The sequence below is a fragment of the Balaenoptera acutorostrata genome, chromosome 2, assembly GCF_949987535.1.
Source record: "Balaenoptera acutorostrata chromosome 2, mBalAcu1.1, whole genome shotgun sequence".
In the NCBI taxonomy this organism is placed as follows: domain Eukaryota; kingdom Metazoa; phylum Chordata; class Mammalia; order Artiodactyla; family Balaenopteridae; genus Balaenoptera; species Balaenoptera acutorostrata.
In genome coordinates, this window is record NC_080065.1 from 174,373,699 (window position 1) to 174,390,743 (window position 17,045).

The 17,045-nt window shown below is 45.1% G+C and overlaps 1 protein-coding gene across 1 annotated transcript in view; it reads left to right on the forward strand.

The window, feature by feature from the left end:
* CPAMD8 (C3 and PZP like alpha-2-macroglobulin domain containing 8) overlaps positions 1-17,045 on the forward strand; it is a 97,779-nt gene that overhangs the window by 30,588 nt on the left and 50,146 nt on the right. Inside the window, exons 14-19 of the mRNA XM_007195519.3 lie at positions 3,054-3,237; positions 4,531-4,703; positions 5,307-5,456; positions 5,829-5,990; positions 7,480-7,622; positions 11,042-11,104. Coding sequence (XP_007195581.2) covers positions 3,054-3,237; positions 4,531-4,703; positions 5,307-5,456; positions 5,829-5,990; positions 7,480-7,622; positions 11,042-11,104 — 875 coding nt within the window. The remainder of the gene's footprint in view (positions 1-3,053; positions 3,238-4,530; positions 4,704-5,306; positions 5,457-5,828; positions 5,991-7,479; positions 7,623-11,041; positions 11,105-17,045) is intronic.

Below are 17,045 nucleotides of genomic sequence, written 5' to 3' on the forward strand. Positions count from 1 at the left end.
CTATGTACGTACTGCTTTTGTTGAGTCCCATCAGGAGGCACAGATTTGGGCAGCCCCACCCTTGCTGAAGCTGATCTTATCCTTGGTTTGGGTCTGGTTCCTACCAGCTCTTTCCCTCTGCAGGTGAGGCTAATAAATAATCTGGGTGACACTCTGAGATCCCTGCCACAGTGTCCTGAGCCCCAGCAACCTTTCACCCAATGCCTTTGGCATCTTTGATGATTCTTGCTGTAATCAATTATCACATTGGCTTTATGATGGATATTCTGATTTCTGCACTTATTATGATTCTGACATTACTTCTGAATTTATTAGCTGGTAAAAAAAAGAACTTGCCCCACTATTATTTTTGCTGTATTATTGTTGTTTTCAGTGTGCCTATGGACTTGTGAACTTCTAAAAAATTATTCAATGTGTTATAATCTGTTACCACCATGCTTCCTTTTTTCATTTTAGATTTTGGAATAACTTTAGACTTACAGAAGAGTTGCTCATAGAGTGCAGAGAGTTCCTGCATATCCTTCATCCAACTTTCTTTCCCTAGTGTTTTAAATTGTTTGTCTTTTTGTTTTTGTGAGAGTACTTTATATACTTTGGACATTAGACCCTTATCAGATATATGACTTGGAAGTATTTTCTCCCATTCTGTGGGTTGTCTTTTCACTTTCCTGATAGTGTCCTCTGATGCAAAAAAGGTTTTTAATTTTGGTGAAATCCAATTTATCTATTATTTTTCTTTTGTTGTTTGTGCTTTTGGTGCCATATCTCAAAGAAACCATTGCCAAATCCAAGGTCATGAAGGTTTACCCCTATGTTTTCTCTTAACAGTTTATGGTTTTAGCTCTTACATTTAAGTCTTTGAACCATTTTGAGTTAACTTTTGTATATGGTGTGAGGTAGGGTCCAACTTCATTCTTTTGAATGTGGAGATCCAGTTGTTCCAGAATCATCTGTTGCAAAGACTGTTCTTTCCCCATCAAAAGGTCTTGGCACCCTTGATGAGAATCAGTTTGCCACAGATGTTTATTTCTGGACTCTCAGTTCTATCCTATTGATCTGTGTGTCTGTCCTTATACCAATACCACACTGTCTTGATACTGTAGCTTTGTAGTAAGTTTTGAAATTGGCAAGTGTGAGTCCTACAACTTTGTTCTTTTACCCTGGATATCCTGGATCCTTTGCATTTCCATGTGAATTTTAGGATCAGCTTTTGCACTTGGACAAAAAAGGCCACTGGCACATTGTAGGCTTCCCCCTAATGTTACCATCATATGAAACCATGACACATTTGTCAAAACTAAGAAATCAGCACTGGACATGACTATTAACAAAATCCCAGACTTTATTTGGATTTCCCTAGTTCTTCCAGGCACCTGCCTTTTTTGGTCCAGGATCCCATGCAGGATCTCACACTGCACTTCGTGTCCTCCAGTCTGATGGTTTCTTGGTCTTTCCTTGTCTTTCATGACCTTGACACTCTTGAAGAGTTCATTCTTCTTTCTGCTACTCCAGTTTCCCAAATTTGGCTGTGGGAGTGAGTACCTTTGGGTCAGCTCCTTAAACAGGTGGGTTCTTGTCTTCAGTGGGAAGTAGAATGACATTTATTAACCACCCACAGTGAACAGGTGTGGTGTTGAGAATGATACATTCATCATTTCATTGGATCCTCAGGACCTTCTGTCCAGGAGATATAACCTTATTTTACAAATGGGGAAACTGAGGATCAGAGAGGTGAAATGACTTGCCCAAGGACCCACAGTGAGAATGATACTCACCACTCACCACCTCAGGTTACCCTCCTCTGGGCATTCAGGGTGGCCCAGATGTTTGGGGAGAGTCATGGATTGTAAAACATGGGGCAGGGGAGGGAACCTCTGGGGCAAAAGTCCAGAGGATGACTTCTCATGCAGCCTGTAACCTCAGTGTTGGATATGGTCACACTCCAAGCTCTTGGGGAGGTCACAGGACCTGGGAGACCTCAGCTGTAACACAGGGAATGAGGGCAGCTTGGAGGTTAAGCATGGGGCTCTGGCTTCAGCCCTTTGGGGTTTGAATCCTGTCCCCACCACTCACTGATGTTGGGAAGGGACCAAACCCCCTCTGGAAACTTGGGGATTGTGATAGAACCCAACTCATCAAGTGTATATCCAATGAGAAGTTCCAGCCCATTGCCAGCACTGGTGCCTGTGAAGTTAGGGAATAGTCCCCAAGACCATCCCCCCCACCAATTGCAGAATTTGGGGGGGTCACCAAACCACTTTCAGTTTCTTTAATCTCTAGAGGGAGTCACAGAATCACTGAAAGCTCTTAGAATCACAGTGACAGTTTAATACAGTGAAAGATACAGATTAAAATCAGGCAAGGCAAGAGGATCATAAGGCAGGGGCCAGGTGAGTTCTGAATGTGAACTTCCAGTTGTCCTCCCGCCACAGAGTCAAGGACAGTGTTGCTTTGCCGCCAACAATGTGTGACTACATGCATGGTGTACTGCCAACCAGGGATGTTCACCTGAGCCTCAGTGTCCAGGGTTTTTATTGGAGGTTAGTCACATAGACATGGCTGACCACCTGCCTGGCCGACCCTAGTCTCAGCCCCTCCAGAGGTCAAACTGATGTAGTGTGGCCCAATGTCCCTACCATAAATTATATTGTTAGTATCTGGTGTGGCCCCAGACCCCAGGTAAACAAAGACTCATCAGGCAGGGCATTTCAGGGCCTTAGAGATCACCTCCCAGGAGCAGGGGACAAAGGCCAGACCTCTCTGAGGCTAGGTTCAGATCCTTACTACACTGCACTCACTGAGAGTTTCCATACCCTTATCACATTTCATCCACAGCACAGCCCCATGTACAGAGCATCAGCTGAGGTTGCCATGGGGATGTGGCCACAGCCAGGACCAGATGCTGAGCACTCAGCTCTGAAGCCAACGCTCCTCCCTCAGCTTTCTTGGCCTCGCTGTGGCCCCACAGTGGCCGCCTCCCTAGGGTAGGCTGTGGCATTGGTGCTGGGCTGTGGGTGCCAGGCATGGCTCCCCATGCTGCATGTCTCCCACAGGTCGGGGAGGATGCCCACTTCCCAGTGAAGTCCACGTGTCCCTGCAATTTCACTCTGTACTATGAGGTGGCTGCGAGGGGCAACATTGTGCTCTCGGGCCAGCAGCCTGCCCACATCACCCAGCAGAGAAGCAAGCGGGCAGCCCCGGAGAAACCCATCCGCTTAATGCACCTTTCCGAGACAGGTGAGCTAGGCCGCAGGCTGGAGGTTCCTGTATTCCTTCTGAACCGTTGAGACTGGGGTGGGCGCCCCAGCAAGGAGGAGTAGGCAGGGTGCAGCCAGGAGGGGGGGCCTGCCTCAGGGTGGAGGACACATGTCCCAGGCAAGACCGGGTTGGGGCCAGGAGGGTGGGCAGTGACCAGCTGTTGGAGGCAGCTCCTCTTGAGGCTGCCATGGGCTGGGCCCCTGCTGTGGCAGGTTGCCATCTGCCAGGCCCCCTCTGCCTTTGCCCAGATGGGCTCCCCATTTAGAGGTCCTTCTTTTCCCTCTCCTTGACTCCACGTGTTCCTCACAAGACCCACCTCCTCCCCTGGGTCTTCCCAGCCCCCTCCTCTTCACAGCCCTTCTGCCTAAAGCAGGATCCCCTAACTAAGGACTATGGACACTTGCAGGATATTATTTGTGGTGGAGCCTGTGCTGTGCACTGTAGGGTGCTGAGCAACATACCTGGTCTCCCCCCACTAGATGCCAGTGGCAACCCCCCTACACACAGTATGACGACCTAAAATGTCTCCAGATATCACCAATGTCTCTAGGGGGCAAAGTGACTCCTGGGTGTGAATCACTGAGATAGATAGATAGATAGATAGATAGATAGATAGATAGATAGGGAGACAGATTCATAGATAGAATTATCAATAGATAAATTGATGGATGGATAGAGTCATGGATAGGTGGGTGGATAAATAGATAGCTTTATAGATAGAATCATCAATAGATAAATTGATAGATGGATGGTTAGATAGAGTCATAGGTGGATGGATGGGTGGATAGTTAGATGGATGATGGGTAGGAAGGCAGGCAGACAGGCAGACAGGGTCTCTCTCATCCAAGTCACTTTCTCATCCTCCACACTGCTGATGTTTGGGGCCGGATTATTCTCTGTGGGGCTGTCCTGTGCATTGTAGGGTGTTGGATGGCATCCCTGGCCTCCACCCACTAGATGCCAGTAACACCCCCAAGTTGTGACAACCAAAATTACCAAAAGTCCCCTGGGGAGTAGCATTGCCATGGTTGAGAACCACTGGCCGGAATGGTGCTTTGGACATTGTGCACCCACATCCTCTTGGGTTTATCTTCCCTTCTGGGTGAAATAACAGGGGATGTGAGTATCCGTGGAGTAGCTGCCCTGGGCCAGCCCTGGGCTGGCATCTCTTCGTGCTACACCCTGTGTAACCCCCAGGGCAACTGAGGCATCAGTGGTTCTACTGTGGGATGCTGAGTTTTCATGTCTCTCCCCACCTTTGACTTGTCTAAGACCCCTCTCCAGCCCCAGCAGCAGAGGTCAATGTGTGCGTGACCTCTCTCTGGCTGACCGTGACCCCCAGCATGGTCCCCCTCGGCCGCCTGCTGGCCTTCTACGTCAGGGAGAATGGAGAAGGAGTGGCTGACAGCCTCCAGTTTGCTGTTGAGACCTTCTTTGAAAACCAGGTAGAGCATCGGGAACCAAACTGGGGGAGGGAGAGGAGATGGGCAAGAGTCATCAGGGCTGAGGGCTCCAGGGTGTCGAGGCTGGGGTGGACTTCGCAAAGCTGCCTGTCAGACCCCACATAGTATGACAGGCAGGACTTTTAAGGGTTGCCCTACCTTCAGGATCCTAAGTTGCGTCTTTACTGGAGATCCTCCAAAAGACACCCAAGTGGGGATTGCCTTCATTACACACAGGAAAAGTGGACAGCAGTTCTCTGTCCCTGCTGGGCTCCAGACCTAAGGGACACCACTCATGTCCCCCCAAACGGGCTCAGCCCCCCACGTCCTCTCCCTGCACCCTCCAAAACTGGCTGCAACATGTCCTCTATCACCGCCCATCTCCCCACCTCTCTTCTCCCCTCCCATCTTCTGCACAGAATGTACCAGTTGCACCAGCCTAGTTCCCATCATTCAGCCTCCCATCCTTGTCCTCATCTGGGCAGCAAAGCCAGGGTCCCAGCTGAGCTGGCGAGGACCGACTCTTCTCGGAGGGCAGAGAGGGTGCGTGGGTGGGTCTGGAGAGTTTGGCCAAGCTCCCGATTTTTCTGCTGTGTTTGGGTCCAGGTTTCACTGACATATTCAGCGAATGAGACCCAACCCGGGGAAGTCATCGATCTGCGGGTCAGGGCTGCAAGGGGCAGCTGCGTGTGTGTTGCTGCGGTTGACAAGAGCATCTACTTGCTCAGGTCTGGGTTTCGGCTGACTCCCACCCAGGTGAGTGGGGGCCCTTGGGCGCTGGGCTCCAGCATCTTCACGGACGTTTCTTCCTTTCCAATAACTGAAAAGCCCCGTATAAATCCAGATTGTCTCTCTTCACTGGGTTCATTCTCAGCAAACCCCATCCTTGTCGCTGTTTGGGTGCAGTTAAAAGATCTTGGAGTCAAATCCAATGTGACATTGTCCGGGTCCCACCTCTTCAGCCCCTTGCTGCCCATCTTAAAAATGGGTTAATGCCACCAAATCCTGTCTCCTAAGATTGGTTCCAAGTGATACATGTGAGAGGAGGTTGAGATGGGAGCATGCCAGGCCAGTTTGGGTTGAAAAGAAACCCTCAGTTGACCAGTTCCTGCTCCCCTTTGTTTGTAGGTTTTCCGGGAATTGGAAGATTACGATGTTTCCGATGCTTTTGGGGTGTCCAGGGAGGATGGACCCTTCTGGTGGGCTGGGCTGATGGCCCGACGACGCCGGCGCTCCTCCATCTTCCTGTGGCCCTGGGGCGTCACCAAGGACTCCGGGTTTGCCTTTGCCGTAAGGAGAGGTGGTCTTGGACCCCACCGCCCCCTTCTGAGCTCCTCTTCCTTTGAAACAAAGGGTCTCGGGGTACAGAGATGGGTTGGGGTGGAAGTTTCCAAACTTTTAGCATTGCAGAATCTTTTTTGATTCTCCCCAGTGAAAGCTCATATGTGGACCCTCCCAATTTGCAAAACGGACGAGAACAGAATGAGTATCCATTGATAACTTGAACTTGTTCTGGAGCAATGACGATGAAAGTGCTTTGGTGGAAGGAAAACCTACACTGTGGGTGCAGGTGCCGTGTTCTCAGGTGGTGACCTCACCCTTGTTGACATTTATAGCTCAAATCTGTCCCCTTCCTTCCTGGCTCCGGGGACCAGGGCGCTGCTGGAGACGCAAGACACACAAATGTCATTCTAGCCCACTTTAGCATGCTGGCGGTCTCCACTCAAATGCATGAGGGCACTTTTCATCCCAGGTTTTAAATCATTTAAAAGGCATCCTTGGAAATCCTCTGGTGATCCAGTGGTTAGGACTCTGTGCTTTCAGTGCTGGGGCCTGGGTTCAATACCTGGTCAAGGAACTAAGATCCTGCAAGCCATGCGGCATGGCCAAAAAAAAAATAAATAAATAAAAGGCATCCTTTTCCTCCCATTTTTATTATGGAAAATTTTCAAACATACAGAAAAGTTGAACGAATTAGCGAACACCTGTAGATCCACCACTTGGATCCCACAGTTAACATTCTGCTGTATCAAATATATATACCAATATATATACATATATATTATTTTTTTTTATTAAAGAATATTTTGGATGTGGACCATTTTTTAAAAGTCTTTCTTGAATTTGTTACAATTGCTTCTGTTTTATGTGTTTTGGTCGTGAGGCACGTGGGATCTTACCTCCCCGACCAGGGATCAAACCCTCACCCCCTACACTGGAAGGTGAAGTCTTAACCACTGGACCACCAGGGAAGTCCCTATATTATAACAGTAAGAACTGCAGCCCACAGTCATTGGCTCTTGGTCCGGATTAGGCACTGCACCAATTGATTTGTTTTAGATAGAGGTGAAATTCACATAGCAGAAAATTAACCCATTTTAAAGTGAACAATTCAGTGGCATTTAGTACATTCACAGCGCTGTGCAAACCAGCACCTCTGTCTATTTCCAGAACATTTCCATCACCCCAAAAGGAGTCACTCGACACCCACCCTCCCCCAGCACCTGGCAACCACTGATCTGCCTGTGGTTCTGGACATCTCATATAAATGGAATCATACAAGATGTGGCCTTTTGTGCCTAGACCACAAACACGCTGGCCTCCCCTCTGCCCTGCCCTGGATGGTTACTGGGTCCCGTGACCCCCTTAGTCCGTGTCACCAAGCCTGGAGAGAGGACTGACTCCCTCAGGGCTACGCAGCAGTGATGTTGGGGCAGTGACCTGTGGGACTACGATGCCCACTTCCCCACTGTGGGTCTGGGCGTTGTCTGTTGCCTAGGAAACAGGACTGGTGGTGATGACAGACCTGGTGAGCCTGAACCACCGGCAAGACGGCGGCCTGTACACTGATGAGGCTATCCCTGCCTTCCAGCCCCACACAGGGAGCCTGATGGCAGCAGTGTCCTCCAGACAACCCCCCAGGTAATTGCCACTGCCTCGAGCAGGGTTGTCTCAACTCATACTGTTGACATTTGGGGCTGGATCATTTTCTGCAGTGGGGCTGTCCCACGCATTGTAGGGTGTTGAGTGGCATCCCTGGTCTCCACCAACCAGATGCCAGTAACCCCCCGCCCCTACCCCCAGTTGTGACAACCAAAAATGTCTTCAGACATTGCCCAATGTCTCCTTGGGGCCAGACTCACCAATGGCCTAGTGGGCTGGGGCACTGAGCACTTTGGCCCTGCTCCCCCTGGTCCTTGGACCCATCCAAGTGCACGGAATTGGGGGTTGAGGGTGCAGAAGAGAGAGGAAGGTGTAACAGGGGAGCAGATCTGCCTAGGGACAGACAAATTGGGGCAGGGTGGGAAACTGCGGCTTTATCCTCCCACTCCCAGACACTCTGCTTAGAAAATTCTTTCTATTACCCTTTCTCCTTCCTCCCACCATTTCCTCCTTCCTTCTCTTCCTCTCTCTTCCCCCTTCCCCTCCAACTCTTTACCTTTTGGAGTTAGACACCAAGTAATTACTTTTCAGTCTTTCTTATTTTAAATCAAATGTTTAAGCCTCGGAGTGTTGCTTTGGCTGCACCCAAGTTGTGCTATGAAGTGTTTCCATTATTGCTGGCTTCCAAATAGATTCTTACTAGTGGAAAAATTGATTTGCCCAGATGTGGCAAGTGACTTACCCAGATGTGTTTTCAATTTTCAAGTGATTTTTAAAATTATTATTATTTTATGTGTTTTATAAATTTGTGTCAGATGTGCATCATGGCCAGGGAACATGGTCTGTATGATATCCACTATGGTCAACAAACATAGTCTGTATGATACCCATCATCTGGTTTTTATTTTGGAGACTGGCTATATGGTATATGGTCTGTTTTTGTAAATGCTCATATCTACTTGAGAAGAATGTCCAAGCTCCTGTCATTGGGTATAGGATTCTCTATGAGTCCTTTTGGTCAAGTCTATGGTAGATGGTGCCCAAACCCTCCATATCCTTGCTCATTTTGTTTCTTTGTTTGTTTGCTAACTTATCAATTACTGAGAGAGAGGAGTTCACATCTCCCCCTTAGATTTGTGGCTTTGTCCCTGGTCTCATGGAAACCTTTGTTTCACAGGAGGTAGTGTTTCCTGTTATCTCCTGTCTCCGCCTTTGTCCCCTCCCTTCTGCTCCCCCATCACCCACCTGTCTTCTTTCCCACCTTCTTCATTCTCTGCCTCTCCCACTAGCTCCTCAACTCCAGCCAGCTTGGGGAGGGTAGGGTGTTTTGAAGACCTTGCCTTTTCACTCTCTCTGAATTTAGGGGTGTGTAGGCTGGGAAAGGGGAGGCAGGCCTTGGATGTACCCTTTCCTGCCAACTCATTCAGTGAGAGGCACAGAACCAAGTGGGCCAGGGATGGGGTCAGTGTGGTCAGCGGTGCCCCAGCATCTGGGTCTCTTTGGAGACCTTGAGGGTGGCACCCATACTCCTTAGCCCTTGTTCTGAGCCAGAAGTGGCCCAGAGGATCTCCCACCCTGGCAGGCCTGTCCATGAAAGCCCTCTTCTTCTTTCAAGCCCTCTCTTCCCAGATTGGGAACCTTCCCAGTCCCCCCAGTCTCCTCTGCAGTGATTTCTGGATACCTGGATCCCCTAGGTCCTTCCTGCCCAAGTCACACATTTAACAGGCCCACAGGGGTCCTCGTTTCCAAACTCCATATCAGGACATAGGCAGACCAGGCTCCCCCTATGGTACCTTGGACACACACGAAGGCATTTCTGAGATGTGGTTGAGTGAGGAGGTGGAGTATTGGCCCCTGAGCATCCTTCAGCCAGACACTACTCTGGAAGCCTGGAGCCTCCCATGTGCGTGCCTCCTGAGAGCTTGGCCTGCAGTGGATATGCAAGCAGCCTCGAAACCCAAAACCTCAAAGGGAATTGCAAATCCCAGTGCAGAAAGGCATAAGAAATGCCTTAAAAAGCAAGTGGTTTTGCCTTTTTGTAATTGGATAATGCATCCTTATTCTGAAGGATATTTTTCTTAACCATATGCATGTGGTTAAATTTTTTTTCAAAGAGTATGAAAGGGTATATAATGACATGGAAGTCTCCCTCCCTCCTCCAGATCCTCCGTTCCCTTCTAAGAGGCAATAATGGTCAATAATTCCTTAGATATCCTTCTAGAAATTTTCTGTGTATACACAAGGATTAAAAAAAAAAAAACGCAATGGGAGAATACTATAATACTGTTCTGTGCCTTCCTTTTAAAAGTCAGCGATAAACCTTAGAGACTATTCCATACCAGTACATATATACTTACCTCACCCTTTTTCACTGACATGTAATATTCCATTGTGTGAATGTACTATCATTTGATTAACCAAACGCCCTATTGATGGAGATTTTGGCTGTTTGTTATTTCTCACAGTGCTGCAGTGAACCACACCATAGTCTGTCTTTGCACATGTGTCTGTGGTTAATTTCAGGGTCCATCCCTGGGAGAGGTAACCTCAGGTTGAAAGAGATATGAGCATTTTTAATTTTGAGAAGTTTTGCCAGATGTCAAGTAGGGCTTATTAATATTATTTTTTTTAAGAATAGGACAGTCCCAGGACTTCCTTGGCAGTCCAGTGGTTTAAGACTTTGCCTTCCAATGCAGGGGGTGCAGGTTTGATCTCTGGTTGGGGAGCTAAGATCCTACCTGCCTCGGGGCCCAAAAACCAAAACATAAAACAGAAGCAATATTGTAACAAATGCAATAAAGACTGTAAAAAAAAAAAAAAAAAGAAGAATAGGACAACCCCTGAGGAAGGTGGGCTGTGAGGCTTCTGAGGATAAACCAAGAATGAAAGCACATGAAAGAATGTATGTATGTATAACTGAATCACTTTGCTGTACTTCAGAAACTAAACTAACACAATGTCGTAAGTCAACTATACTTCAATTAAAAAAAACTTAAAAAAAAAAAGAAAGCACAGAGGAAGGGGGAGAGGGGATAGGAGAGCTCTATGTAATGATGCAGAAAAACATGGCAAACCCAGGGAGGGAAATTAACAAAGGAGAGGACATGGGGTGGTCCCTGTGGCCCTTCTTACCTTCTAAATTCAGGATGTGAGGCACCACTATCATTTTAAGAAGCCTCTGTCAAGCCTTTGATGCCTCGCTTTTACTAGTCCTAATCAAGTAGAATGTTAACCCTGCCAGGTGAAAGAATTAACACATTATGTCCTATTAGAGTAGAATACTGACCTTTCCAGGTCAGAGAATTAAAACGTGTAGAATATTAAGCTGCTGGGTAAGAGAATTAACATGTTATAGGCTAATCAAGTAGAATGTTAACCTGCCAGGTAACAGAATTAAGTTATGTCCGTGAAACTTTAATCATTTCTCTCTCTCTTTTTTTTTTTTGTAATTTTCATAGAGCAGAGAAGAGGAAAAGGACCTACTTCCCTGAAACATGGATTTGGCACTGTCTCAACATCAGGTACAGTATGATTTCTTTCCTTTGCTGCCTTTGTGGGCTGACTCAGAGGCACTCATGAAAGATGGTTCCCAGTCGGTTTGCATGGAGATCTGACACCAACATCTGAGTAAGACATTGGGCATCCTTTTCTAACACATAAAACTCAAAGCTATGAAGTCAGCCCCAAATCCCTCTGCAGCCTCAGACATCTGCCCATGAAATATGAAATTTGAGGGCTTCATGCCTCTTAACAACTCCCTCTTGGGGTAACTCTATCCGCTCTGTTTATATAACGAGCTCATTAAAATGATTACAGTTCCCTGGAACATGAACTCAATTCCACCCACCCACCCCCTCCTCACTCCTCTGGGGACTCAGGCTCCTGCCCGCAAAACAGGCTGCTTCTCTCAGCACATTTCCTTTCTACATTGTTTTCTCTTTTAGTTCGCCTTGAAGCAGCAGTGCTGTGCTAAATTCTTGCCAGATGCAGTTGGCTTTTTTCTTTCAATGCTTAGTGTCAGAAGGTAGTGGTGACTTGCCCTGGGAAACCAGTTAGGCATGAAAGTTCAGACCCTGGGGCCAGTGGGTTGGCCAGCGGGTGGACCTGCTGCTGAGCTGGGGGCTCCTTCTTGGCATGAGATGCCATGGCACGTGCTCAGCACAGAGCCAAGCACTCAGCTGGGGGTTCCTCAGGCTGCTTTCACGGATGTGCGTGTCCCCATTATGGGCGGTCTTCCCCGCTGGTCAGAACAGAAGCTGATTACTGCATTTTGTTCTGGGAGTCCAGATTTAAGATGGGCTGTCCGTCCATCATCAGAGATGTACGGAAAGTAAAAATGTATCTATTTTCTGTGTGCTGGGTGATGTTCTGGGTGCTGGGTAGTGTTTTTGGTGCCAGGGATAGCACCTTGAACAAGGCAGATAGGGTCCCCTCACACGTAGAATTTATGTTTTATGCCCCCAAAGGCTTCATGCTTCAGTAGGGCCAGTGTTCTCATGGAGGGCTTGGCCCGGGACTTGGGAGGAAGTAGAGGGACCCTTTGGGGAAGCCAGAGAGACTCCCAGGGCAGGTGGAGCCCAAGCTGGGTCCCACAGGATAGATAAACAAGAAGGGGGGAAGGGTATCCAGGAGGTGGGACCAGCATGGGCAAGAGTTGGGGCATGGGAGAGGCTGGTGATTTCCACATGGTTGGGATGAGGCAGGTGGGTCTAAGAGGGCGAGGCAGGGAGTGTGAAGGCCGTGTGGGCTGTGGTGGGGGTGTGGAGAGCCACAGAGGGTTGCTGGGAGGCATTTGGGATTTGAGACGTTCTCTCTCCCTCTGTCGGTTGGAGCAAGGATGAGTCAGAGAGTACAGATCTGAGACCAAGGAGCAGGTTCCTGCTGGGCCCAGGCAAGGACTCGTCAGCTCTTTTTTTTTTTTTTCTTTTCTAATTTTTAAAATTGGTAAAATACACGTAACATAAAATTTACCACCTTAACCGTTTTTGGGTGTATGGTTCAGTGGTAATAAGTGCATTCGTATTGTTGTGCTGCCATCACCACCCCCTGTCTCCAAAACTCTTTTCATCTTGCAAAACTGGAACTATGTCCCCATTAAATCCTAACTCCCCAATCCTCCCTCCCCTCAACCCCCTGGCGTCCACTCTTCTACTTTTTGTCTCTACGAATCTTACTGCTCTAAGGACCTCATGTACGTGGAATCATATACTATTTGTCGTTTTGTGACTGGCTTATTTCACTTAGCATGGTGTCCTCATGGTTCATCCTTGTTGTGGCATGTGTCAAAATTTGCTTTCTTTTTAAGCCTGAATAGCATTCCGTTGTAGGTGTGGACCACATTTCGTGTACGCATTCAACCTTTGGTGGACACTTAGGTTGCTTCCACCTTTTGGTTAGTAGGAATAATCCTTCTATGAATATGGGTGTGCAAATATCACTTCGAGATCCTGCTTTCAGTTCTTTTGGGTATATACCCAGAAGTGGAGTTGCTGGATCATACGGTAATTCTGTGTTTAATTTTTTGAGAATTCACCATATTGTTTCCCACAGTGGTTGCACCATTTTGCATTCCCACCAACAGTGCACAACGGTTCTTCTTTAAATGTTGGATAGAATTTACCAGTGAAGCCATCACATCCAGAGCTTCCCTTTTTGGGAAGATTTTGATTGCTGATTCAATCTCCTTACTTGTTTGAGATCTATTCAGATTTGTTATTTCCTTGTGATTCAGTCTTGGCAGGTTTTGTGTTTCTAAGAATTTGTCCATTCATCTAGATTATCCAAGTTGTTGGTGTACAGTAGTTCATTGTAGTCTCTTAAAATCTTTTTTTATTTCTGTGGAATCGGTAATAATGTCCGCACTTTCGTTTTGGATTTTAGTAATTGAAGTCTTTTCTCTTTTTTCTTAGATCATCTAGCTAAAGGTTTGTCAATTTTATTAATCTTTTCAGAGAACCAACTTTTGGTTTCATTGATTTTCTCTATGATTTTTCTTTTTTAAAAAAAAATTATTTATTTATTTATTTATTTATTTATTTGGCTGTGCCGTGTCTTAGTTGCGGTATGCGAGATCTTCATTGCACCATATGGGATCCTTTTAGTTGCAGCATGCGGGATCTAGTTCCCTGACAAGGGATCGAACCTGGGCCCCCTGCATTGGGAGTGCAGAGTCCTAACCACTGGACCACAAGGGAAGTCCCTCCCTATTATTTTTGTATTCTTTATTTTATTTATTTCTGCTATGATCTTTATTATTTCTGCTTCTTTATTATTTGATCTCCTTAGTTTTTCTTTTTCAAGTTCTTTAAGTTGCAAAGTTAGACTGTTTATTTGAGATCTTATTTTTTAATGTAAGCATTTACAGCTATGAATTTCCCCCTTAACACTGCTTTTGATGCATCCTGTGAGTTTTGGTGTGTTGTGCTTTTGTTTTCATTCATCTCTAAGTACTTTTTTTTTTTTTGCAGAGATTTAAAAAAATTTCTTTCAAATCCAGAGATAATTTGAGTAGCAAAGTATAACAGTTAATTTTTGAAATATCATTTATCTTTGCAAAAACATTTCTTTTTCTTTTTGAATTTTATTTTACTTATTTATTTTATACAGCAGGTTCTTACTAGCTATCTATTTTATATATATTAGTGTATATATGTCAATCCCAATATCCCAATTCATCCCACCACCACCACCACCCACCCCGTTTTCCCCACTTGGTGTCCATATGTTTGTTCTCTACATCTGTGTCTCGATTCCTGCCTTGCAAAGCAGTTCATCTGTGCCATTTTTCTAGATTCCACATATATGCATTAATATGCAGTATTTGTTTTTCTCTCTCTGACTTACTTCACTCTGTATGACAGTCTCTAGGTCCATCCACGTCTCTACAAATGACCCAATTTCGTTCCTTTTTATGGCTGAGTAATATTCCATTGTATATATGTACCACATCTTCTTTATCCATTTGTCTGTCGATGGGCATTTAGGTTGCTTCCATGACCTGGCTATTGCAAATAGTGCTGCAATGAACACTGGAGTGCATGTCTTTTTGAATAATGGTTTTCTCTAGGTATATGCCCAGTAGTGGGATTGCTGGGTCATATGGTAATTCTAGGTTTAGTTTTTTTAAGGAACCTCCATACTGTTCTCCATAGTGACTGTATCAATTTACATTCCCACCAACAGTGCAAGAGGGTTCCCTTTTCTCCACACCCTCTCCAGCATTTGTTGTTTGTAGATTTTCTGAAGATGGCCATTCTGACTGGTGTGAGGTGATACCTCATTGTAGTTTGATTTGCATTTCTCTAATAATTAATGATGTTGAGCAGCTTTTCATGTGCCTCTTGGCCATCTGTATGTCTTCTTTGGAGAAATGTCTATTTAGGTCTTCTCCCCTTTTTTTTGATTGGGTTGTTTGTTTTTTTTAATATTGAGCTGCATGAGCTGTTTATATATTTTGGAGATTAAGCCTTTGTCCGTTGATTCATTTGCAAATATTTTCTCCCATTCTGAGGGTTGTCTTTTCGTCTTGTTTATAGTTTCCTTCGCTGTAAAAAAGCTTTTAAGTTTCATTAGGTCCTATTTGTTTATTTTTGTTTTTATTTCCATTACTCTAGGAGGTGGGTCAAAAAAGATCTTGCTGTGATTTATGTCAAAGAGTGTTCTTGCTGTGTTTTCCTCTGTGAGTTTTATAGTGTCCGGTCTTACATTTAGGTCTAGAATCCATTTTGAGTTTATTTTTGTGTATGGTGTTAGGGACTGTTCTACTTTCATTCTTTTACATGTAGTTGTCCAGTTTTCCCAGCACCACTTATTGAAGAGACTGTCTTTTCTCCATTGTATATCCTTGCCTCCTTTGTAATAGATTAGTTGACCATAGGTGCATGGGTTTATCTCTGGGCTTTCTATCCTGTTCCATTGATCTATATTTCTGTTTTTGTGCTAGTACCATATTGTCTTGATGACTGTAGCTTTGTAGTATAGTCTGAAGTCAGGGAGTCTGATTCCTCCAGCTCCATTTTTTTGCCTGAAGACTGCTTTGGCTCTTCAGGGTCTTTTGCCTCGCCATACAAATTTTAAGATTTTTTGTTCTAGTTCTGTAAAAAATGCTGTTGGTAATTTAAGAGGGATTGCATTGAATCTGTAGATTGCTTTGGGTAGTATAGTCATTTTTGCAATATTGATTCCTCCAATCCAAGAACATGGTCTATCTCTCCATCTGTTTGTGTCATCTTTGATTTCTTTCATCAGTGTCTGATAGTTTTCTGAGTACAGGTCTTTTACCTCCTTACGTAGGTTTATTCCTACATATTTTATTGTTTTTGTTACAATGGTGAATGGGATTGTTTCCTTAATCTCTTTCTGATCTTTCATTGCTAGTGTATAGGAATGCAAGAGCTTTCTGTGCATTAATTTTGTATCCTGCAACTTTACCAAATTCATTGATTAGCTCTAGTAGTTTTCTGGTGGCATCTTTAGGATTATCTATGTATAGTATCATGTCATCTGCAAACAGTGACAGTTTTACTTCTTCTTTTCCAATTTGGATTCCTTTTATTTCTTTTTCTTCTCTGATTACCGTGGCTAGGACTTCCAAAACTATGTTGAATAATAGTGGCGAGAGGGGACATCCTTGTCCTGTTCCTGATCTTAGAGGAAATGCTTTCAGTTTTTCCACTATTGAGAATGATGTTTGCTGTGGGTTTGTCATATATGGCCTTAATTATGTTGAGGTAAGTTCCCTCTATGCCCATTTTCTGGAGAGTTTTTATCATAAATTGGTGTTGAATTTTGTCAAAAGCTTTTTCTGCATCTATTGAGATGATCATATGGTTTTTATTCTTCAATCTGTTAATATGGTGTATCCCATTGATTGATTTGCATATATTGAGGAATCCTTGCATCCTAGGGATAAATCCCACTTGATCATGGTGTATGATCTTTTTAATGTGTTGTTGGATTCTGTTTGCTAGTATTTTGTTGAGGATATTTGCATCTATATTCATCAGTGATATTGGTCTGTAATTTTCTTTTTTTGTAGTCTCTTTGTCTGGTTTTGGTATCAGGGTGATGGTGGCCTTGTAGAATGAGTTTGGGAGTGTTCCTTCCTCTACAGTTTTTTGGAAGAGTTTGAGAAGGATGGGTGTTAGCTCTTCTCTAAATGTTTGATAGAATGCACCTGTGAAGCCATCTGGTCCTGGACTTTTGTTTGTTGGAAGATTTTTAATCACAGTTTCAATTTCATTATGTGTGATTGGTCTGGTCATATTTTCTATTTCTTCCTGGTTCAATCTTGGAAGGTTATACCTTTCTAAGAATTTGTCCATTTCTTCCAGGTTGTCCATTTTATTGGCATAGAGTTGCTTATAGTAGTCTCTTAGGATGCTTTGTATTTCTGTGGTGTCCATTGTAACTTCTCCTTTTTCATTTCTAATATTATTGATTTGAGCCCTCTCCCTCTTTTTC